Source organism: Corythoichthys intestinalis, unplaced genomic scaffold (genome assembly GCF_030265065.1).
Source record: "Corythoichthys intestinalis isolate RoL2023-P3 unplaced genomic scaffold, ASM3026506v1 HiC_scaffold_24, whole genome shotgun sequence".
Lineage (NCBI taxonomy): Eukaryota > Metazoa > Chordata > Actinopteri > Syngnathiformes > Syngnathidae > Corythoichthys > Corythoichthys intestinalis.
The window spans coordinates 3257283-3278060 of record NW_026651593.1 but is presented as its reverse complement, the minus strand read 5'-3'; the positions used below and the strand labels follow the sequence as shown (position 1 = coordinate 3278060).

Below are 20778 nucleotides of genomic sequence, written 5' to 3'. Positions count from 1 at the left end.
TTTATTTTCCAGGTGTTGCTGTACACCTTCAAGTAATTACTCTTCCAAGAGAATGCCAGTAAGAGCAATTCATCGCTACACATCGAGATGGCATGACGAATTTCGCGAGTAAAACCCAGAAAATGTTTGCAATATATGGCGAGGATAGCTTGGTGCTATATTTCTGTGTTCAGAGTGGAAGTTACGTCATCAGGTAGTGTTGAGCAGGGCGGCACGTCCCTCGTTGCTAAGGTGTTGCTATTGCAGTAACTCAAAACTACACGGTCAATTATTTATTTTTATTTTTTATGTGACTTTTTGAGACAGCGAATGATGCATTTAATACTATTCAACCGGTAAAACACTCAAGACGAAATCCGAAAAGCTCTTCAGTTGCCTTTAATTTTTTTTTTTCTTTTTTACAAATTTGAAAAAAAAAAGTTTCATTAAGACCTTAATTTTCAAATTTTGTGATTCTCTGACAATTGCTTCATATTGCAGGCATTAAAGGGTTAAATGTCATCGTAAGTGAGCGGCTCCCAGTGATGATTTTTTGGCGGAAACTGCGTTGAAATGGCTCTTTGAGTATTGAGAATAGTAAGCACTCCAATTTCTCTGTTCGTGATTGACCTGTAGCGCCCCCTGTTGACAAATTTCTCTCATCACAATGGAGGACTTAAACCCTTGTGAACTGTTATCATTATACTATAACATGTTACATGACCACATTTGGCCAAAAATACACCAGAAACATCGAATCCTGACTGGAAAACTATAGAAATGAAACATTCCTGTCCCAAAAGTGACCTCTAGTGGATAAAACGATGATATCTCTGGTTTTCTGGTGATTTCTTCTGGTGATCTATCAGTGCCAAATATAAACTTGAGTTTGAAATGTGCGCTTTCCAGTAATGCGTTACTACTCACCTCCGCCTGCCGGACCCGCTCAGTGGCGTTGTCGTCGCCGAAGAGCAGCACCACCAGTTTGACGTTCTGCCTGGGGATCAGACATACGCGCTCCACGTTGGCCATGAAGCGTGCGAAGGTTTCATAGCGCCCCGCCAGCGGCACCAGCACGTTGACCTTCTCGTCAGCCGGAAGTGGCGGTGGCGGGGAGGGACCGTCCCCGCGGCCCGGCAGGAAGGGTGCCAGCATCTTTAGAGAGTCCAGCGACAGGAAGGACGGTGAGGAGCGGTCGGCGCGCACCGCCAACTCGGCAGCATCGGTGGGCCGCTCCTCGCAAAAGTGTGCGCGGCTGAAGCTCTGCTGCAGGTAAGCGTGCCGGCGCACCGGCACAGTCACGCTCTTGCCCTTGTGCTTCTTGTAGAGCAGGAGGAGGTCCAAAACGTACTCTGCCCCGTGCAGCGGGTCCACCCGCCGGTAGCCGTACTGGATCTCCTTGAAGTCGATGACGCGCCCGCGCGTCTTGGCGTTGGCGTTGATCATCTCCATCACCTGCGGGTTGGTTAGTAATAGAGCTGGGAATCTTTGGGCACCTAACGATTCGATTACGATTACGATTCAGAGGCTCCGATTCGATTATAAAACGATTATTGATGCACCCCCCTCCTTTTTTTTTTTTTAATAAAGTTTTGTACATTAGTTCCAAAATTGTTCAAAAATACTCTCAGGCTAAACCAAACTACTATTTCAGTATCAAGTTAACATATAGCAGTAAACAAATATACAAAAATAACATTAAATAAAAAAACTCCAGTCCCCATTCTGTATCAGCAGCTTTAAACTACATTCAATTAATTTAATGTTGTGAATCAACCGTTAAAGTTGTTAAAATTGCTCCCGTTATTCCATAATTTCCCTTTTGTCTACTTTTGACATGTGAAAGTTTTAAAACTATTTTAAAGATAGATTCAAGTCAATATTTTACCGATTTAGGAGTATTTTAGATAAAAAGTTAATTAGGTTTGCTTGGAAGGTTCGCTACAACAGCATTGCAGGGAAGTTTACTGCTTTAAGATGGCGGCCGTTTACTAACGCCTGCATCTAGCTTTTTGCAGATGTGCTGCTACCGCTACCGAGTCTATAATCCATCTAGTCCTATATAAATGATATCTACCTTAACATTATGTAGCTTAGCTGTACTTGTAGCAGCTTTTCGGCAGCAGTCAGGTATGTTGTTGTGTTTTTTTATCTCGTGGCATGAGTTGAGCTAGAGCCGTGAGTTGAGCGTTGGCATTACCCGAGGGGCCAGTTAATGAGAAGCATAATGTTTAGCTACTCCCGCTCCGTTCCGTCCCGAAGACCGCGCGGCGCGCTGAGTGTGTTGTACTTCCGCTTTATTTGGCATATTTCAATAATCGGAATTTGGATGTTTGTGAATCGTTCTCGAATCTTCCACGGCCGAATCGTGAATAATCTAAGAATCGGAAATTTTGCACACCTCTAGTTAGTAATGAGTTTCATTTATTTGATTTAACTTTTGGAGAAAAATAAACTACCATTTTTACCCAGTCCTTATATTTTCCTGCCACGATAATTGATTAACTCAAGTAATTTGATTAGAAAAAAGCTTTGAATCGAATTTTGCTGCTTCATGTATTCATTAAATTAGAATGGTGTAGTAATGGTTTGTTTTTAAAGTGTTTGCATTTAGTTTTATTGATTTAGGTGGATACAATGCCCTCTAGTGGCAACAGTGAATATAACCCATTCAACAGGGCTGAATCCAGCTGCTCCCTGCCAAGACCAACATAAGGGAAGTTTTTGTTTGAGCTAATATGTTTTTTATGCATTCGTAATTTAGTTTATAGTAAAGGTGTAACGGTACATGTATTTGCATTGAACCGTTTCGGTACGTGGTGCTCGGTTCGGAACGGAGGCATACCGAACGAGTTTCTGACGTAATGTAACCATTACTTTTCGAGGCTGTGAGTCGATCGGGTTACAGTTTCTGTATAGATATTTACTCCGTCTTCTCTACTATAATGAGGACCAACACGGTACGACAGTATAACCCAGAAACGTCAACGCTGCGACGTGGCCGCCGCGAGAACGCAGTGAAACGCGGGTGTTGAAGTCAATCAGCCAATGCGTGTTAGACGCGTCCCAGAAGCGGCTCAACACGACGCACGCGAAAAGAACGGCAGAGTTTATGACACGAGACGCAACCCTCCTGCGTCAATACTACTACTACCGGTAGCTAGGATTGGGCAGACCGGAAGTCACTCGTGTAAAAATACGGTGTATCCGGTCGATTTTCAAACTAATATGCAATCATAACCCACTTTTTGAGTCCATCAGATCTCTTGAGTGGTAGATCGGGGCACAGTTGGCTTGTCTTTGTTGTTTTACAATTGTCATCTCTGCCATAATATTAACCAACACAGCCCCGTGTTTAATACAAAACCCTCCTACCACAACGAAACAAGTAGGAACTAATATTCACATGGGAACTAAAGTTATACAACATAAAATATACAATATAAATGAATACTACAACACATTTTTAAATATAAACACAATAAAATAAATAATAGCCCATTTAAATAAAATAAATTTAAATGAGCTAAAATACCTGTAATTAAATAATAATAATAAACAGATCCTTCTTACACAATTAAATTTATTAATTTCTGTGTGGCGCTTCAACTTGAGAAAATCTACCAATAAAGCTTTTGAAAACCGTTCATAAGGGAAAAAAATGATTCATTGAGGCATTTCATTTGTAAAATACATGTTAAAATCTTTGTCAGTGGGATTGCTTTTCTCTTTAGCACAGGACTTCTTTTTTCTTCTTTCTTTCGGAAAGAAAGCTGACCAATACACGGGGTCTCAAAGGCAAATCGAGATTTTTGTGTACAGTAACACCCCTAGTTTATAGGTATAGATTGCGGTTTTTTGTGGGAATATGTGTTTTAACGATTTGTTAAAAGCATTGTACAAAAAAAAAAAAACGCTAAGATTTTATAGCATTTAAGCTTGCGGCTAAGAACAGGTATTTAAATGTAGTTTTAAATGAAAGTGCAATTCTGCATCGTTTCAAGAAACACTCGGGAATTTTATTTTGTGTTTGCATTTAATGTTCTTTTGATAGTGCAGTCTTGGCAAGCCTTTGTTTTACATCTCAAAGAATTTATTCTGCAACGCATTAAATGTCCCTGATCCGATTACTTGATTATTTGAACTAACAAGTTGATGGATTAATCAAATACTAAAATAATCGATAGATGCAGCTTGGCCAGTCGCAATAACTAATTTTAGTAGGCGATATAGTATGTCTAATAAATTACTGCCGATATGCGATATTACTGCCCGGTTGTTGTGTTTTTTAACCAATTAACCACAGATATAGTGATTGTACATCCCAATGAATCACCTATTCAAATGCAATAAATTGTTATTCTTAAATAAAACACAAACTATATTAAAATGTATAAATATTAAAAGAACAATGCATAATAAGTTAACACCATAACACCATATTTCAAAGCTAGTTGCGCTAGTGCAGAATATGAAATGGGTGAGAAACCCAATGCCATTTTTGTTGTCTGCCAATTAGTGCTAATTTGATCCAAAATGACTGTCGTCTTGTCCTGCAAAATGTGCATGCAACAAATTAAATGGATATTTATAACATTATATCATTACCAATCAGATTTTGTTATAATGGGTGTCATTTTACATTTCTTCTTAGTGTAGAATCACTACTGCGATTTCCCCCAGAAATCTGAACATGACATACATTTATTTTGAAATGTTCACTGGAAGTACGTTTGCTAAGACACTAACCGTAAGCTTTACACTCAGTAAAATAAATAAATAAATAAATAAAGTGCACTTCACTTTCATCAAGCATGTACTGTAAGTAATATATATAGATATTTTTTGTTCGCATCGCTTGCCAATTCTTTAATCCAGCGAGTTTTCATGTTTGAAGTGTCACCTTTTAACCGCAATTTTGCATTGTGGAGAAGACTTCCAATGTTTTATAGCAGGCTAAACTGCTTAGTACATTGTCTTTTTTCTATGAGCCTCACTGTAGCAATGCTAACATTTTACAATGTTTACTATAGAAGGGTTTCCTTATTTTGTATGTCTGAACTTTAATTCTACGGCATGTTGATGACCAATAAACATCTGTGAAAGCTACTTGAGTCTCATATGCAATCAACACGCAGGTGTGCCGAATGCACACAAGCACGCACAAAAGGATGCACGCACGCAGCGAGGAAAATTACCGCCCTCATATTTACTTACTGTGCGATAATTTGACTTACTGCATATCGCGTCAGGCTAACAAGCAGCCCTACATACTGTATAAGATTTTACATTATGTCAGCATGGCGGCAGTGGCTCTCGCAGTTTCACCAATGAGACATCGCAACAACAATCACATTAGTCCATGATACCAATCAGACGTAACAATACAGTCACATGAGCTTGCCGTCAGAAGTCCTACGATTATGCTGGCCTGTTAAATCAAGGGGAGTCTTTAAAGTGCTGTAAAAATGAAACTATTTGACATAGTGTCAACATTAGTGGAAAGTGCGGACTTCAAGCTGTCCCACAGGTTTTATTTGGTACGGATAGACCACGGAAACCCAGAGATGAGATCCTTTTCATTTCATCGTAATAAATGTTTTCCCCACTAGAGGGAACTCGTTCTTTGGACGGGTGATTTTTCTAGGGGCAATTGATGATTTTTGTGTTTTCTTTTGAGCGTAATATGGTAAGGTAATGCAGTAGGTTATAGTGCAGAATAATAATGAGGAATGTATTGATTGGATCACGTGAACGGAAAACAATTTTTCAGAGGATTGGAATCGAGTGAAAACGAGCAGGTTTTTAGTGAAAAAAATGTGTTTTTTTTGCTTGATGCTCGTACAGCCTCTCACTCTCCCTACTGATAAAGCAATCTTGATGCAAGATGGCGCCCTTGTGTTTGGCTAGCCGTCTCATTCTGCTCGATGCATTGTTATTTTCTCTGTATATACTGCTTGTTATACGGACAGTGTCACAGCTGCACGTGTACGATCGCCTGACACTTTTTAACATTCGTGACACGTTAGAAAAGTTGCCATTTGGTGGCTTGGCGTTTTTACCACCACATCTACGGCGTCTTCCTTGTTGGTTGCCTCGTACCTACCGCCGCCGTAGATGTGGAAAGCGGGGAGGAATTGCTGTCAAATTGAAAGTCTACCTGGGGTCCTAATCGCTGCGATCGCTATCATCCACCGGCGAGACCCCCGACTGCCTTAAAGGGATATGATCTACGGAGTTCCTGCGAGTTCCGTTATCGGTGGCTTCGGCTGACTAACCGGGACTTCGGGACGCTACTTCCGCGTTGTCGGCCGGTGAGGCTCTCCCTGCGTGGCTCTGTGCCGGGGAACCTTTGCCCGCTCCGTGGCTTCACCCCCACAGCTGAGCAATCCCTGGTTCACTCAGCGCTAATTAACACAAGTTCCCTTACGAATAAGACGTTTATTTGGAACTTCTTTTCGGCACATCATTTGGATTTCCTATTTCTAACGGAGACCTGGCTGCAACCAGGTGAATGCCATCCCATCTGGCTGCCATTTTTTCAGCAGCCCACGAGCGACTGGCCGTGGTGGTGGCCTGGCTGCTGTATTCAAGGACAAGTTCAAATGTAGGACCATAACTGCTCATAATTATTCAAGTTTTGAACTGCAGTTATTCTCCATCGGGCTTTCTCCCCCATTGCTTTGTGCCACTATTTATCCCCCGCCTGGTTTTAACAAGGATTTTATCCAGGAGTTTGAGTTTTTATCAGACTTTATTCCAACATTTGGCAGGGTTTTAATTTGCGGGGATTTTAACATTCATGTCTGCTGCTCTGCGAATCAGCTGGCGAATGAGTTTAAACGACTTCTGGACTCATTTGGCCTCACTCAGTCTGTGAATGCACCAACTCATTAGCATGGTCACACTATGGATCTGGTGATTTCGCTTGGGCTTTCAGTCTCCATCAGAGAAATCGCAGATACTGCCATCTCGGACCACCTTCATTTTTGAATTTGCTGCCCCTTTGTCTGCAGAAAAGCAAATTTCTCCAGCTTGATACCACCGGCGCCTCACTCCATCCACAGCAGGAGAGTTCGTGACTGCGTTTGGAGACCTACAGCTGCATCCTGACGCCATGCTGCCTTCTCCTGTCTGCTCAGACAGTCTTCTCTCCATTTTTTGCTCCATCTGCACTGCTCTTTTGGACTCCATTGCCCCTCTACGGCAAAAAAGCTCCAAACCCAAAGCCACTCCATGGTTTAATGACTATACCCGCCTGCTCAGGCAAAAATGCAGGCAGGCTGAACGTCAATGGAAAAAGGACAAACTCCATGTTTCTTTGAGATTGCTGAGGGACACCTAGGCTGCCTACAAGGAGGCCCTAAAACAGGCCAAGTCGAATTATTTATCTTGTATTATAAATAACAGATCCAGCCATCCAAGACTGCTTTTTAACACAATTGACTCTGTTTTAAACCCACACCCCACTATCTTTACTGATATGTCAGCTGCCACTTGTGAGCAGTTTCTCGCTTTCTTTCAAAACAAAGTCTCTTCGGTTAGGCAAAATGTCTGCAATTCAGGTATCTCATCGGATATCGTACGTCCTCCAGAACTGCTCACTGTTTTTGAACAATTTGATCTCCATTCATTGTCATCTCTAACTGAAATAGTTGGTAGCATGAAACCCACTAAAAGTCCGTTAGATATAATTCCAGCTGGGCTTCTAAAGGAAGTCTTCAGTTGCCTTGGACCAAGTCTGCTGAATACCTCTCTCAGTTCCGGTTCTGTCTAGCGGTGCAACGGTTTGCGGTTCAAAGCCGAACCATCCGGTTCGCCCTGTACGCTTCAATACGCCTTTATCAACCGCGCCTTTTCGGTTTTGCAATTAGTGTATTCCGAACGCTTGTGGAATGAATTGATCGAGCTCTGTGTGCCTGTGTGTGACGTGAAGCACCGCTGTGGAGAAATTCCCGCCCCGCAAGTAAATGTCGGATCGCTGTCAAGCACCTGTGTAATAGAAGCTGGGTAACGCCCTCTCTCGCTTACGGGCGAAGTGAAAGTGAAACAAGAAAGAAAACAAATAGCAATGGTGAGCGGAGGATTGGAGAGACCGAATTTTGAGGAAGCACCGGCTTCTTTCAAATCTGCGGTGTGGCAACATTTTGGTTTCCCCGTGGACTACAATGCGGAGGGAGAGAAAATATTTTTTTAAAAATTGCAAGTATTGCTCAGCGCTTGTTCCCCATGCTAATGGCAACACTTTTATAACACAACTCCGGCATCTCAGCCGGCATCACCCACAGATATCACTTTCTCAGGGCAGGACAACCCCGAAGATGACACCAGCGAAAACACACTGCGGGCTTCGTTAATTTATTTGCAACGCTTGACCCGCGTTACATTGTTCCCTCGCGGACATATTTCTCCAACAACTTAATCCCCGACATTTATGAAATGGCACGCAAAGCCATCGAAGATGATTTCGCTAAAGCACATAGATTCGCCCTGACCACTGATAGTTGGACGTCCGTGCTACAGAGTGCTAAGACCTAACTATGACGGTCCACTATAATTTAGTTAGTTATCATCTAACATATCGGAGAAAATGCGACAGCAAGAAAAAAAAATACAATTAAGCGATAGTTATGAGGTAGATATCCGTGACTCTTTACAGACACCATTTTTTTCATTGTGATGCAATTTTTTTTTAAAGTTTAAAATATGCAAGTGAATAATTTTTTTAAGTAGTTTTTTTTAAAACAAAATATTAGACACCAATTAATGATTCTAAGCTAAATATGACAGACATTTTAAATAATATAATTAATTAACTTCGTTTTATGGTTGGGTTGAAACAAAAGCGGTTGCGGGACGTCTGTAAACGGGGGTTTCCAGGGTAAAACGGACAAATTCAAAATAGTTCGGGGGCTTAATGTACCATGAATCTGCTATGACAGCATATGGACATATTGTTCTATCAATCACAACAGTTGTTTTGTCTTAAAACACAGCAGTTTATTTTAAAGAGGAGTGAAAGAGCAGAAACTGCTTTTTCAGTCTTGTCTGTGTTTTCCGCCATTTACCATTGTTTCTAAAATATCAGACATTGTAAGCAGTTACATACAATGTTACTCGTGACTTGAGTATTCTTTTCACCACAAGAGTCAGTCTTTTGGATGACTACTTTTATTTTCGTAATACTATTTTGAAGTAACACTACTTTTACTTGAGTCAAATTTTTGGCTACTCTACCCACCTCTGGTCAAAACGGCCCATTTTACAAGGGCATTGGGGCTGGGCTACTTACTTGCATGACCACGTCATCCAGGGCCCGTCGCTGCGCAGCGTCGGTCCCGCGACGCGGCGGCTGTCCGTCCCAGGCGGTGAAGATGTGCCTGGCACTGAGGAAGTCCCACTCCGTGACATCGCTGCGCCGCCCGGGCCGGAACCTGGTGAAGGAGGGCGGTGCCCCCAGGCGGCGGTCCTCGCGGGTCGCCCCTGAGGTGCCCGGGCGGGCGGCTAGGAGCAGCTCGCGATGGAGGCGCACACTGCGCTGGCGCAGCGCCGCCACCTTCTGGCTCAGCAGGTAACTGTGCAGGCGGTACTGGTGGGGCGGGCTCTTGTTGGGGTGCAGCGTGATGGCCCGGTGGATCTTGCTGTCGCGCAGCTCGCGGATGAAACCTCTCTTGTTGGGCTCGTAGTTCTCGTGGAACAGCTGCTGCATCTGCAAATGTGCAAAGTCCACTCGGTTTTACGCTAGGCCTGTCGCGATACATTTTAATGTGCGATAATTTATCTCATAAATGATTGCGATATGGAATATTATTGCGCACCCCCCAATTTTTTTTTTTTTTAAACCAATTTACAATGACACAGAGAGAACGCAGTGCAGTCTATATTAATCAATCAAGTACACCAATTTAAACGTGATAAATGTTTACTCTTAAATTAAAAATACTTTTCAAGAATTCACAACTAAAGCACAGGACCATGCCTCTTTGAAGTAAAAGACAACTCTATTAATACCGCACATAAACACAAAATAAAAGTCTTTTTCAAGAAAAATAAAATTGCACTTAATAAGAAGCATTTTGGCAAATGAAAAGTTTCCCCCCTTATAGCTTCTGCTATGGCGTTCCATGTGTAATATTCTGATTGGATGTTTTCTGAGGTACCCAGAAGTACACGCAACGGTGTTGTTGTTTTGTTCATGTGACGCGGCAGTGAGAGAGACATAGGGCCCATAGACATCGGGCGCATCTTCGTTCCGGGTCCGGCACGGCTCTGTGTTGACTGTGTTGACACACAATCAACTCATCAGTCTGTACTCATCAGAGAAGCAGAGAGAGAGGTGGACTTCATTTGATTGAATATTTTTTTCCCCGATTTTTTTTTTTTTTTTGCTTTTACCATGAGTTTGCGACACTATTTAATTACAGTTTTAAATTACATGACTTGCATAAAAAACTCCCTGTCCATCCTCATAGCTTCTGCTATGGCGTTCCATGTTTAATATTCTGATTGGATTTTTCCGAGGCACCATGAAGTGCATGCTACATGTGCCACAGGTTGAGGTTGTTGTTAGCGCCGTGTGTTAGGAAAAACAAAGTTGTCAGCATGTTGTGTGTTTGACATCATTGCAAGACAAACACACATACTAAGACATCTTGCAGTTTCCTTTTCAATGCTGTCCTTATAGTAATTATCTGCTGCATCGTAAATCACTTTGTGACTTTCCACCCCCATTACGAAACGTTCTTCGTCCATGTTCGCTGGAGTTTAAACCGTGAATAAGACACCGGGCTGTTGACTCTAAGGCTGAATCCGCCCATTTTGACGGATGCGTCTCCGGCAAAAATAGAAAATAGCCAAAACCAGCCGGCGTGCTCCGGCACGCTGGAGATTGTCCGCAGTCAATCCGGAGCACTGACGCGGCCGGTATACGTTGAACAACAGGATTTAATGGGAACGGATTGGCTCCGGCGCCCGTTTTTGCCGAACCCTGAATGAAGATGTATTTTGCGTAGTTGGCAACAAGGATGCCGAACTTTTAAAAGAACGTCTGCCGCACGCGCGCGCACGTGAGGCGATAAATCGCAGCAGGAAAATTACCGCCTTCATTTTTATTTACCGTGCATTAAATGGAATTATTGTATATTGCGACAGGCTTATTTTACGCTCGTTCAAGCTCTATCCGGAGAACACCACTGTGACGTCCCTGATTAGTATTGGGGAGTACTAAGAAATAACAGGCCGAAGCGCGGAGATGAAAGATGTCCAATCGTCTGGCGTCCAGTCATTCGTCTGCTGTGAATTTCATTGAGTTTATCACAGGTAGACATACAATATGGATATGTCTAATGTCGACAATGGTAGCTAGTGAGTAAATGGCAGACGAGTCGACTAGGCCTGTCGTTATAACGAATTTCAGCAAAATATTGTCTCATAAATTATTGTCGATATGCGATATTGTTGTCATTTTTTACAACCAATTCAACCACTAATAATTTGACAATACATCCTAATAAATCTCCCATTCGAGTGCAATGATTCTTTATTTACATATTGAACATGACGTGCTTTTATTTTGAAGTGTTCGCCGGGATTATGTTCGCTCAGCTGCTAACCATAAGCTTTACACGCTATTTTCGTGATGAATGTGGTCTTAGCAATAGGTTTTTTCCCCCCACATTGTTTGTAAATGCTGTAAACCAGCGAGTTATATATATATTCAAAGTGTGCCTTTTAACCGCAAGTTTGCATTTTGGCGTAGACTGCCAATGTTTAATTGCAGGCAAAAGTTGTTAGTAGCCTCCATGTAGCAATGCTAACCTTTTACAATGTTTAATATAGATGTCTCAACTTTAATTCTACGGTGTGTCGTGTCCAAAAAATAACTATGAAAGGGACTGGAGTCTCATATGCAATCAACATGCAAACGGTGATGGATCGCAGCCGGGAAAATTGCCAACCTACCCTTCAAACACCCCTACCAACATGGCCACCCTGAGGTCGTTTTTGTAAGGGCGGTGGGAGGGGATCAGCGAATAATAACATGATAACAAAGACTTTAGATTCAAGTAATGATGCAGTAATTTAGTATTAAAAGAAAATAAATATTTTATGTAATTTCGAAAAAAAAAAATCAGAGCAGCATCGGCCATGGCCAATGCCACATAGCACACCCAACATAAAATTACCTCGTTGTCTGGCATTGGCTGCCACTGATGGCCATAGAAAGAGGAGGGCCAATTTGAAGTGGGAGGAGTTCATTTGCTGCCACCCTCCCAGTTCAAATGGATTGGACATCTGCTCAAGATGAGAGACAGCAGTAATTTGAAGATAGCTTGTTTTTCTGTTTATAAGTTGTTACGTAGAGTATCCTAGAATTATTTCCTGAGCAATGTATCTATAATCGTTGTATCGCCATATCGTGAGACCATCATTATGGTGAGCTTTGTATCGCAAATCGTCTCGTATCGTGAGGTACCAAGAGGTTCCCATCCGTAGTAATTATCAAACTTCTAGGGTATGCTTGTAATATGAAATGGAAAAGGGTCAGGAGGTCAGGGGTCACAGAGGTCAGATTCATGTTTGTGTTGAAGATAACTCAAGCACCAATAAAGGGATTATCAAACTAGCAGGATATGCTCACAATATGATATGGAAGAGGCGATTACCTTTTGTGCTCATGAGGTCAAAGGTGACTGTTAAGTTAAACATGTTGGTGTTCCAGATAACTTCAGCACATACAGTATACTGGGATCATTATCAAACTAGCAGGAAGTCTACAATATGAAAAGGAAGACGCGTTAAGATCTGAAATTGTTTCTCCATAAAATATCATTTCAATGTTCAAAGTCGATGCACATGATTTTAAAACTACCACTTAAAATGAACCCTTTCAAAAACAATAATGGTGAATCGTTTTCTGGCCGGTGACATGAAAAACGGGCAGTGGCTCGTGACTCATCTCTTTCCCGTCTTGTTTGTTATTCACGGGTACACACAGGAAGTGACAAACGGCACACGCCCCTTCAGTGAGTGATCAATCTTTTGCCTAATGGGTTTAAAAAAATGATTTATAAAATCGTTCTGTCGTGAAATCGTGAGTCAAGTCAACAACTATTTTTGATTGATTTCTATTAACTCCCTGGTGGACCAAGACGTGTCTTCAATGGCAGCCAAGGAATTATAAAATAAAATGCGTTCTTCTACTGGCCAAGAGGCACCCTCCTACCAATGAGTTTATCACTTTAAGACGTCCAATCCATTTGAAACGGGAGAGGGGCAGTGAATGAACGAACCCTCCCGCTTCAAAAGGATCAGACGTCTGTGGCCGTCAATGGCAACCAATGGGTAAACAGCAGATGCTGTCTTTAAAAGGAGAAATATGCTAGTTATAGAATGTAATGCATTGACTTTAGTGCTGCAACGATTAATCGATTAACTCGACTAAGTCATTAAGAAAAAGCTTCAGATCAAATTTTGCTGCTTCGAGGATTGATTTGATTAGATTGGCGTTGTAATGGTTGGTTTTGAAAGTGTTGGCATTTAGTTTTGTTGATTTGGGTGGATATACTGCATTCTAGTGGCAACAGTAAATATGACAACTTATTAAACATGGCTTAATTCAGCTGCTCCCTGTTAAAACCAACATAATAAAAGTTTTTGTTTGAGCTAATGTTTGTTTATGAATTGGTTATTTAGTTGAGAAAAGTATTTTTTTGGGTGGGAAAATATGTTTGAACGATTTGTTAAGAGCTTTTTCAAACAAAAAGTTTGCATTTTATAGCATTTAGGCTAGCGGATTTTTGCTATGCAAGCTAGCAGATTTTTCTTTGTTGTACTTAGATCCGCATTTAGGCCCCGTTTACATGGTGACACTACGACACCAAGACACAACGCTTGTGTAGCGGAACAGCCTCGCCTTTACATGGTGACAGCGAAAATGGAAGGCGAAGAGACGCAAACCTTTGATTCGGGGCTCGAAAGCGAAATGATTCGATTGCGAAATTGCTCCGAAAACATATGAATGGAACGCTCTTGCACTGATAATGTCAGCACTCGCACACGTTACTTTGGGCATGAACAGTCGCTTCTACTAAACATTTAAAACAGCATACATGGCAGAACATCGGCTTTAAAGAGATCCTCTATTTTTAAGACAAGTAATTCTTAAAAGATAAATGTTAGTATGAGTTATTATAATTTGATATTAAAACCCCTCTGAGTGTTTTTGTTTTAATAAAGTTTGTAAAATTATTTTAAGTGATAGGTCGCCATTCTTGTTACGTCGCAGTGCGTGACGTCACTGGCACCGAATGCCGAAATTCCAGCGTGTCACTCGTTAGCTTTCCCAACATGTCGTCAGTTCTACCCTTCATATTTGAACCAGATCTGAAAAGTGAAGAGCACTGTCGGTCGTTTACAAGACGAGCTTCAGGGGAAAATGCGTGCAGCAAATACCTGATTAGACAAAAGTTGGGCAAAACTGGTGATGCGAGAGAGTGCTGTTGTTGAGAACTCCGGTTGGGAGCCAGAGTGTATGCTGTTTGGAACTCCGGTTTTATTAGCAGATATTCAAGGTAAGCATATTGCGTTTTCAAACTTATCCCAATATAATTATGTAGATCGTTAGCATCCAGAGCTGTCGTGTGCTTTACATACAGTACAGGCCAAAGAGCACACCTTGTGTAATCCATGTCTTGTACATTGTAACGTGTGGTAGCTAGGATACGTGTATAAAAGTACCAAAAGGGGAGAAGCTTCCACTTATGCACATTTATTCACAAAAAATATTTCCACCTTGACCACTCTTCCCTCGGGAGCTCAGCAGTACGCAAACACGCGTTCCCTGACGAACAACATTGATGTAAGGTCCACGTCAGAGCAGAGGTTGCACTAGACATTTTCGTTGTCTGTCATTTTGACTGACAGGGTCATAAAAATCCGGTCATAATCTATTGTTACCCGTCACTTAAATTTTTAAAGTGATAATGATGACATATTCAATAGTATTTAGTTTTCATTCATTTTTAATTAATATTGTAATGCTTGCTTCGCGGCGAAAAATTAGACACGGAAGTTGTTGTATTTTTCTCCCTCTTTTTACTCTGCTTACCGCCAACAACAACAACAAAACAACAACTCCACCCCCAAAGAAAAACAGGCAACTATATAGACCCCAATCACCAACGTCACACAATGATCTTAATTGTGGTTGTCAGCCCCAAATCTTCTAAATAAATATTAAATGGATCTTACCAGATATAAAATGACTACTACATAGTCTGTGGTGATCGTTTGGTGCCCAGATTTCTTGTCGATTTACAGCAGTCCATCTCGCTCTCCTCTTCGGGTCTCTCAGAATACGGTAGAACTTCAAGTCTCTCCGTCTATCTTCTCTGTTACTGCAACCAACCGCCACACACGCCTTCACCATTTTGATTATTAATGTTAACGAGCAGAAAAACACGCCGTAATAGGAGGCATGTACGTAGCGGTAATGTGTAAACACGACGAGCTGACGGATAATATGGCGGCTCCAGTCAGAAGGGCGGAGTTTTGACGTCATGTGATTGGGGTCTATACACAGGCGGCAATCTAGTCCACCAATTGGATGACGCGCTGGCACACCGGGTGCACCAATAAGAACCTCGCGTTGATGTGTCAATCACGGTGCCGCCGCCAGACCCCGGTGATGCTACAATATTCTGACAGAATAGCCAACGACGTCATGCATTAAGAGAGACAATAGCTAATTAATATGCTCACTCGCCACCCTGTGGTCTGGGGTGTGAATTGCAACCTGTCAAAATGACGGACGGACTTCAGTTTTTTCCGTCACCGTTTTGAAAAACCGGTAAACGACGGAAAATATTCGGTTAACGCGACCCCTGCGTCAGAGTCACTGTCGTCACTGTAGCGTGCCATAGTGCTTTAATTATTTAGTATGATTTGGGGAAAAACTCCCACGAAGAATAGTCAACATTTTTTTACTCACTCGAAGATCCAGGAATTAGACTGATCCCATGGCAATGTCGCAGCCGCGATCAGGCCGTCGATTCCACAAGATACACTGATCCGAAAAGCCGCTGTGGGACCGACGAATCAAAAAAATGGACAGATCCGAAACCAATATTGCAGACGCGGTGGGACCGTCAGAATCCAGAAAATAGACGGATCCCTTACTTGACTGAGGATCCAGGAAAAATGTTCGGGCGCCAGTTGTAACGCGTGGTGGGTAGGATACGTGCATACAGGGACCAAAAAGGAGGAGAAGCCTCCACTTATGCACATTTATTCACTAAAAATAATAATTCCACCCTGACCACTCACTTCATTCACCTTTTTTCCATTTGACTGGAAATTGCATCCAAAAGCAGCACATCGTGGCATTTTACTTCGCGAGTTTAGGCAGCAATTAGCAATTGTTGAACACGCTACACATTTGGAAAGATCCCAATTACGTCATCATTGCGAGCCCGCAAACCATGGCGCCAACTAACAGTCAAAATATGGACTAAATATTATAAAATATTGCCATTGATTTAACATTTTATGTGTTTCTAACAACATATTTTAGTACAAGAGAACAATTGTGGTTACATGCCTACATGTATTTAAGTCAGAGGATCACTTGAATTTACTGTTTTTTATAATAATTTTAATTTAAATATGTTTTATTTTTGTGGTTTTGTGCCTTTTCAAGCAAGATAAGAAAAAAAAAAACGTCATTGCTTAGAGTAGGCGGATATATTGTCTTCAGGGTTGAGAAGGTTGTCAGGGAAGTGCATCATTGGCTATTGCCTTGTCAAACTGCACTCAAGGGCCTGGCATGAATACTACATCGTTTTCAAACGGAATTGAGATATCGTTCAAATGGAGACTGAGCCAAGGTAGAACCGTATTAATGCTAACTTAGTTAACAATCAATAGATTAATCGATTCCCTAAATAATTAATAGCTGCAGCCCTATTGATGCCCTTTGAAGGGAACGTCATCTAATGGCAGCCTTATTGGTAGGGGCGACGAATAGTTTTGTCCATTCTTCTGCCATGGATTTTAATGAGTCTACCATTTGTAGAAGTCCAACCCATTTGAAGCGGAAGCTTCAATGGCTCGGACGTCTCTTGTTTTCAACAGCAACCAACGAGTAAGAAATAAAGACTTCTGTCCCTTCAAACCAGCCTGTGTGGACGCAGAAAGGAAACTTATAAGAAGAAGGGAGACAAGAAAACAAAACAAAAAGGAATGCCAGGCAACAGCTAGCATAACTTCACGCCCAAAGCTTAAATTAAAAGTTGTGGGTCAAAACACCGCGAAGTAATTATAGCGACGGTGCCACTGCTGTCACGCTCGGCTCGGTTCGACCTGACGTTTTGTTGGAAAAGCGACAATATTCATTCTTCCCACTCCAGTCGGGGGCGTGAAATGTTGGACACCAAAGCATCAACATGTCTACAAGTCTACAGTTTGAATCTCTAACACTAAAATCAGCATTGAAATTCAGCTGCAAAAAAATCAGGATCAATTTACAAGAATTTTTCAATTTGATTTTCTGTGTTTAGTATTTTTTTTATCATTACTATTTTATGTACTTATTACCCCAATGCTTTATGTATATATATTTTTAACCCATTGTCCGCCATTGGCGGCATAGACTTCCTATTCTTTGTAGTGGGAGGGAACCTCTCGCTTCGAATTGATTGGAAATTTACCAGTGATAAACTCATTTTAATTTTTAAAAAGAACTTTCACCGCCCCTACCAACATGGCCGCCCTGAGGCCCTGTTCCTATCTAAGTCATAGCTAGCAGATTTCTCAACCGATTTTTAAAGGATTGCAGGTAGTCCCAGAGTTACAACTAAGGATGCAACAATACTTGGTTTTATATTGAACCGTTTGATACGCCCTTTTTGATTCAATATGCAAAAACATCCGATACAAATGAGAAGCTCCCAAAATGTATTTTCCAAGCTTTTTTTTGTCCGGCACACAGACCAAGCTGTCCACCGTGTCTTGAAAAAAGAAAGAAAGAGCTCCTCCCTGCTAGCAGCCCCCCTCCCCTTCTCTCCCCTCCTCCCTCAAACTGGGCGGGAGCTCCATTTGTTTATGGCACAAGAGGATCATTGCTAGCGAGGAAACACAAAAGCTTAACCCCCGAAACACAGAGTCCGCCGCGCTACGCATGGCTCCGTTCCGAATGACGCAGCAAGTACGATGCAGATCGCCTGCGATGCCCAATGCCGACAGCATACGACTCTCATGCAGTCAGTACACCTGCGGACGGACGGGACAGAGGAGACTATACGTGATAGCATCAGCACAGAGTTAATTTTTGTGACAGTATTTTCGGGGGGAAAAAAACCGCCAAAAATGCACAAAGGCCAATAGTACAGTTTAGCTACAGTTAAATTCAGCTCAACACGCACAAAAGCACACAAAAAGCAAAAAGCAACCCGCGAATGCAAACCTCCACCCCTACAAATCTACACACGCACGTGCGCTAGAGAAGATCGGGGCTAATAAATCCAGCCCGACCCGGGCCCGCGGGTAATAAAGCCCGAGCCCGATCAATTAACTTGATTTGCAGGCCCAAGCATGATAAACCCGAAACTTTATGTTTTATTTGTGAGGACTCAGGAGAAGGAGGAAATGCGGGGATGAGATGAGTCAGTCAGACCTGAACAGAGCACTGCTTGGAAAAACAAATTAAAGCCTGTCTTTTGTAAAGAATTGGACTATATATGCATATTCAATAAACATTTATATCTTTTATAATTGTGTGTCTGTTCTATGAGCTGGATAGTTCATGTTTCATTTCCTTGGCAATTAATGCAGCAGCCCATTTGACATTTGTTTCAATTTCCTCGAGTTGGCAGAAAAAAACGTTTAACGTTTATTTAAAAAGTTTTTTAAAATGTTTAAATCGTCTACATATTTTTATAATCATTATAAATGCATTTACCAAATAAAATAACGCTGGAAAAGTTTGTTAAATATATTTCTGTGTGCGATATTGTGCTCACATGGATGCGCCTCTCTGACAAGGAGAGGCTCTGTGTGGCGCCAGTTCGCAATTCCCATCCAGCACCTTCTCTGTTTCATCCAAATTATTTATTTTACAACAAGTAGTATTCCTTAGTTTAACATCCATACATCATTTTAGTTTACATATATAAATATATATTAATTACAAGTTAGCGAGAGAGAAGCCTGGCCGACCCCAGCGTAATAATTGACATTTTAGGCCCGACCCTGCCCGAAATTCGGGTCGGGTCAGGACACGAAGTCCATACACGACAGTGATGAATTAAAAACCGCCGTGAATAAATGGAAGTTAAGCAGGCCAAATCAATCCATACCAGTGACAATAGATAATGCTGCAAATAATGTTAATTCAGTATGTGACACAATTGGACTTGGACCACAAATATAGACCCTACCCACGTGACGTCACAACTCCGCCCTCCTGACTGGTGCCACCCAATTGTCCGTCAACACATTGTGTTTACCTGTTACGGCTACGTACATTCCTCCTATTTACGGCGTGTTTTTCTGCTCGTTAACATTAATAATCAAAATGGTGAAGGCGTGTGTGGCGGTCGGTTGCAATAACAGAGAAGATAGACGGAGAGACTTGAAGTTCTACCGGATTCCGAGAGACCCGGAGAGGAGAGAGCGAGATGGGCTGCTGCAATTCGACGAGAAAACTGGGCTCCAAACGATTACCACAGATTATGTAGTAGTCATTTTATATCTGGTAAGATGCATTTAATATATATTTAGAGGGTTTGGGGCTGATAACTAGGCCTGTCGCGATGCCAAATATTAGTGTGCGATAATTATTCTCATAAATTATTGCGATATGCGATATTGCGCCCCCCCAATTTTTTTTTAACCAATTTACAATAATACAGTGAGAATACAGTATACATTAATAGATAAATTCAAAAATACTTTTTAAGAAATCACAACTAAAAACAATAGACCATGCCTCTTAAGTAAAAAAAAAAAACAAACAAAAATATTGATACCGCACAGCACCACAGAATAAATGTGTTAAAAAAAAAAAAAAAAAGAGAAAAAGAAATTGCACTTAATAACTTAAGCATTTAGGCAAATGAAAACTTTTCCCCGTCTTAGCTTCTGCAATGGTGTTCCATAGGGATGCAACGATACAGTTAAGTCACGGTTCGGTACGATTTTTGATACGGGGGTCACAATTTTCGATCCGATTCAATACATTTAATGCTCTGTAAAAAAAAAAATAACCATTATATTTTTTGTTTCGGTTTTTTTTTTTTTTTGCTAGCGAGCAAAACTTAAATTGCCATCATATAAACATGCATTTTAGTGCATAATATTTACTGTATGTGCTTACTTCTTACTGATCTGAAAAACGTTTGTACAAAAGTGGTGAGAACAATCTTTACTGTTTGTAAAGTGAGGCAAGGCACACTGTTGATTGCTACAGCTTTCTTAGCAGCTAGGTTTACTACATGAGCAAGACATCCTATTTGTGGTCCGAATCCATCTGTGTCACGTACTGAATTAACAATATTTGCAACATTATCTGTAGTCACTGGTATGGAATGATTTGGCCTTCTTAACTTCCATTCAGTCATGACAGTTTAGAATTCATCGATGTAGTATATGGACTACGTAACCCATAATCACTCTGTGCTCACGTAGCCAATGGCATGGGACGTAGCACATCTAGTGTGCCATTTCATGATATCTAGTGTGTGTGCGCATTAAAAAAGTTAACAAGCGCCGCTGAAGTCACGTCTGCTCATTATTACACAA

At 41.5% G+C, this 20778-nt stretch overlaps 1 protein-coding gene across 3 annotated transcripts in view; it reads right to left on the bottom strand.

Moving 5' to 3' along the window:
* LOC130911289 (chondroitin sulfate synthase 1-like) overlaps positions 1-20778 on the bottom strand; it is a 58071-nt gene that overhangs the window by 2886 nt on the left and 34407 nt on the right. For all 3 annotated transcript variants that reach the window (XM_057829153.1, XM_057829155.1, XM_057829154.1), the window contains exons 3-4: positions 9272-9688; positions 907-1434 (exon numbers count right to left, since the gene is read on the bottom strand). In XM_057829153.1, coding sequence (XP_057685136.1) covers positions 907-1434; positions 9272-9688 — 945 coding nt within the window. The remainder of the gene's footprint in view (positions 1-906; positions 1435-9271; positions 9689-20778) is intronic.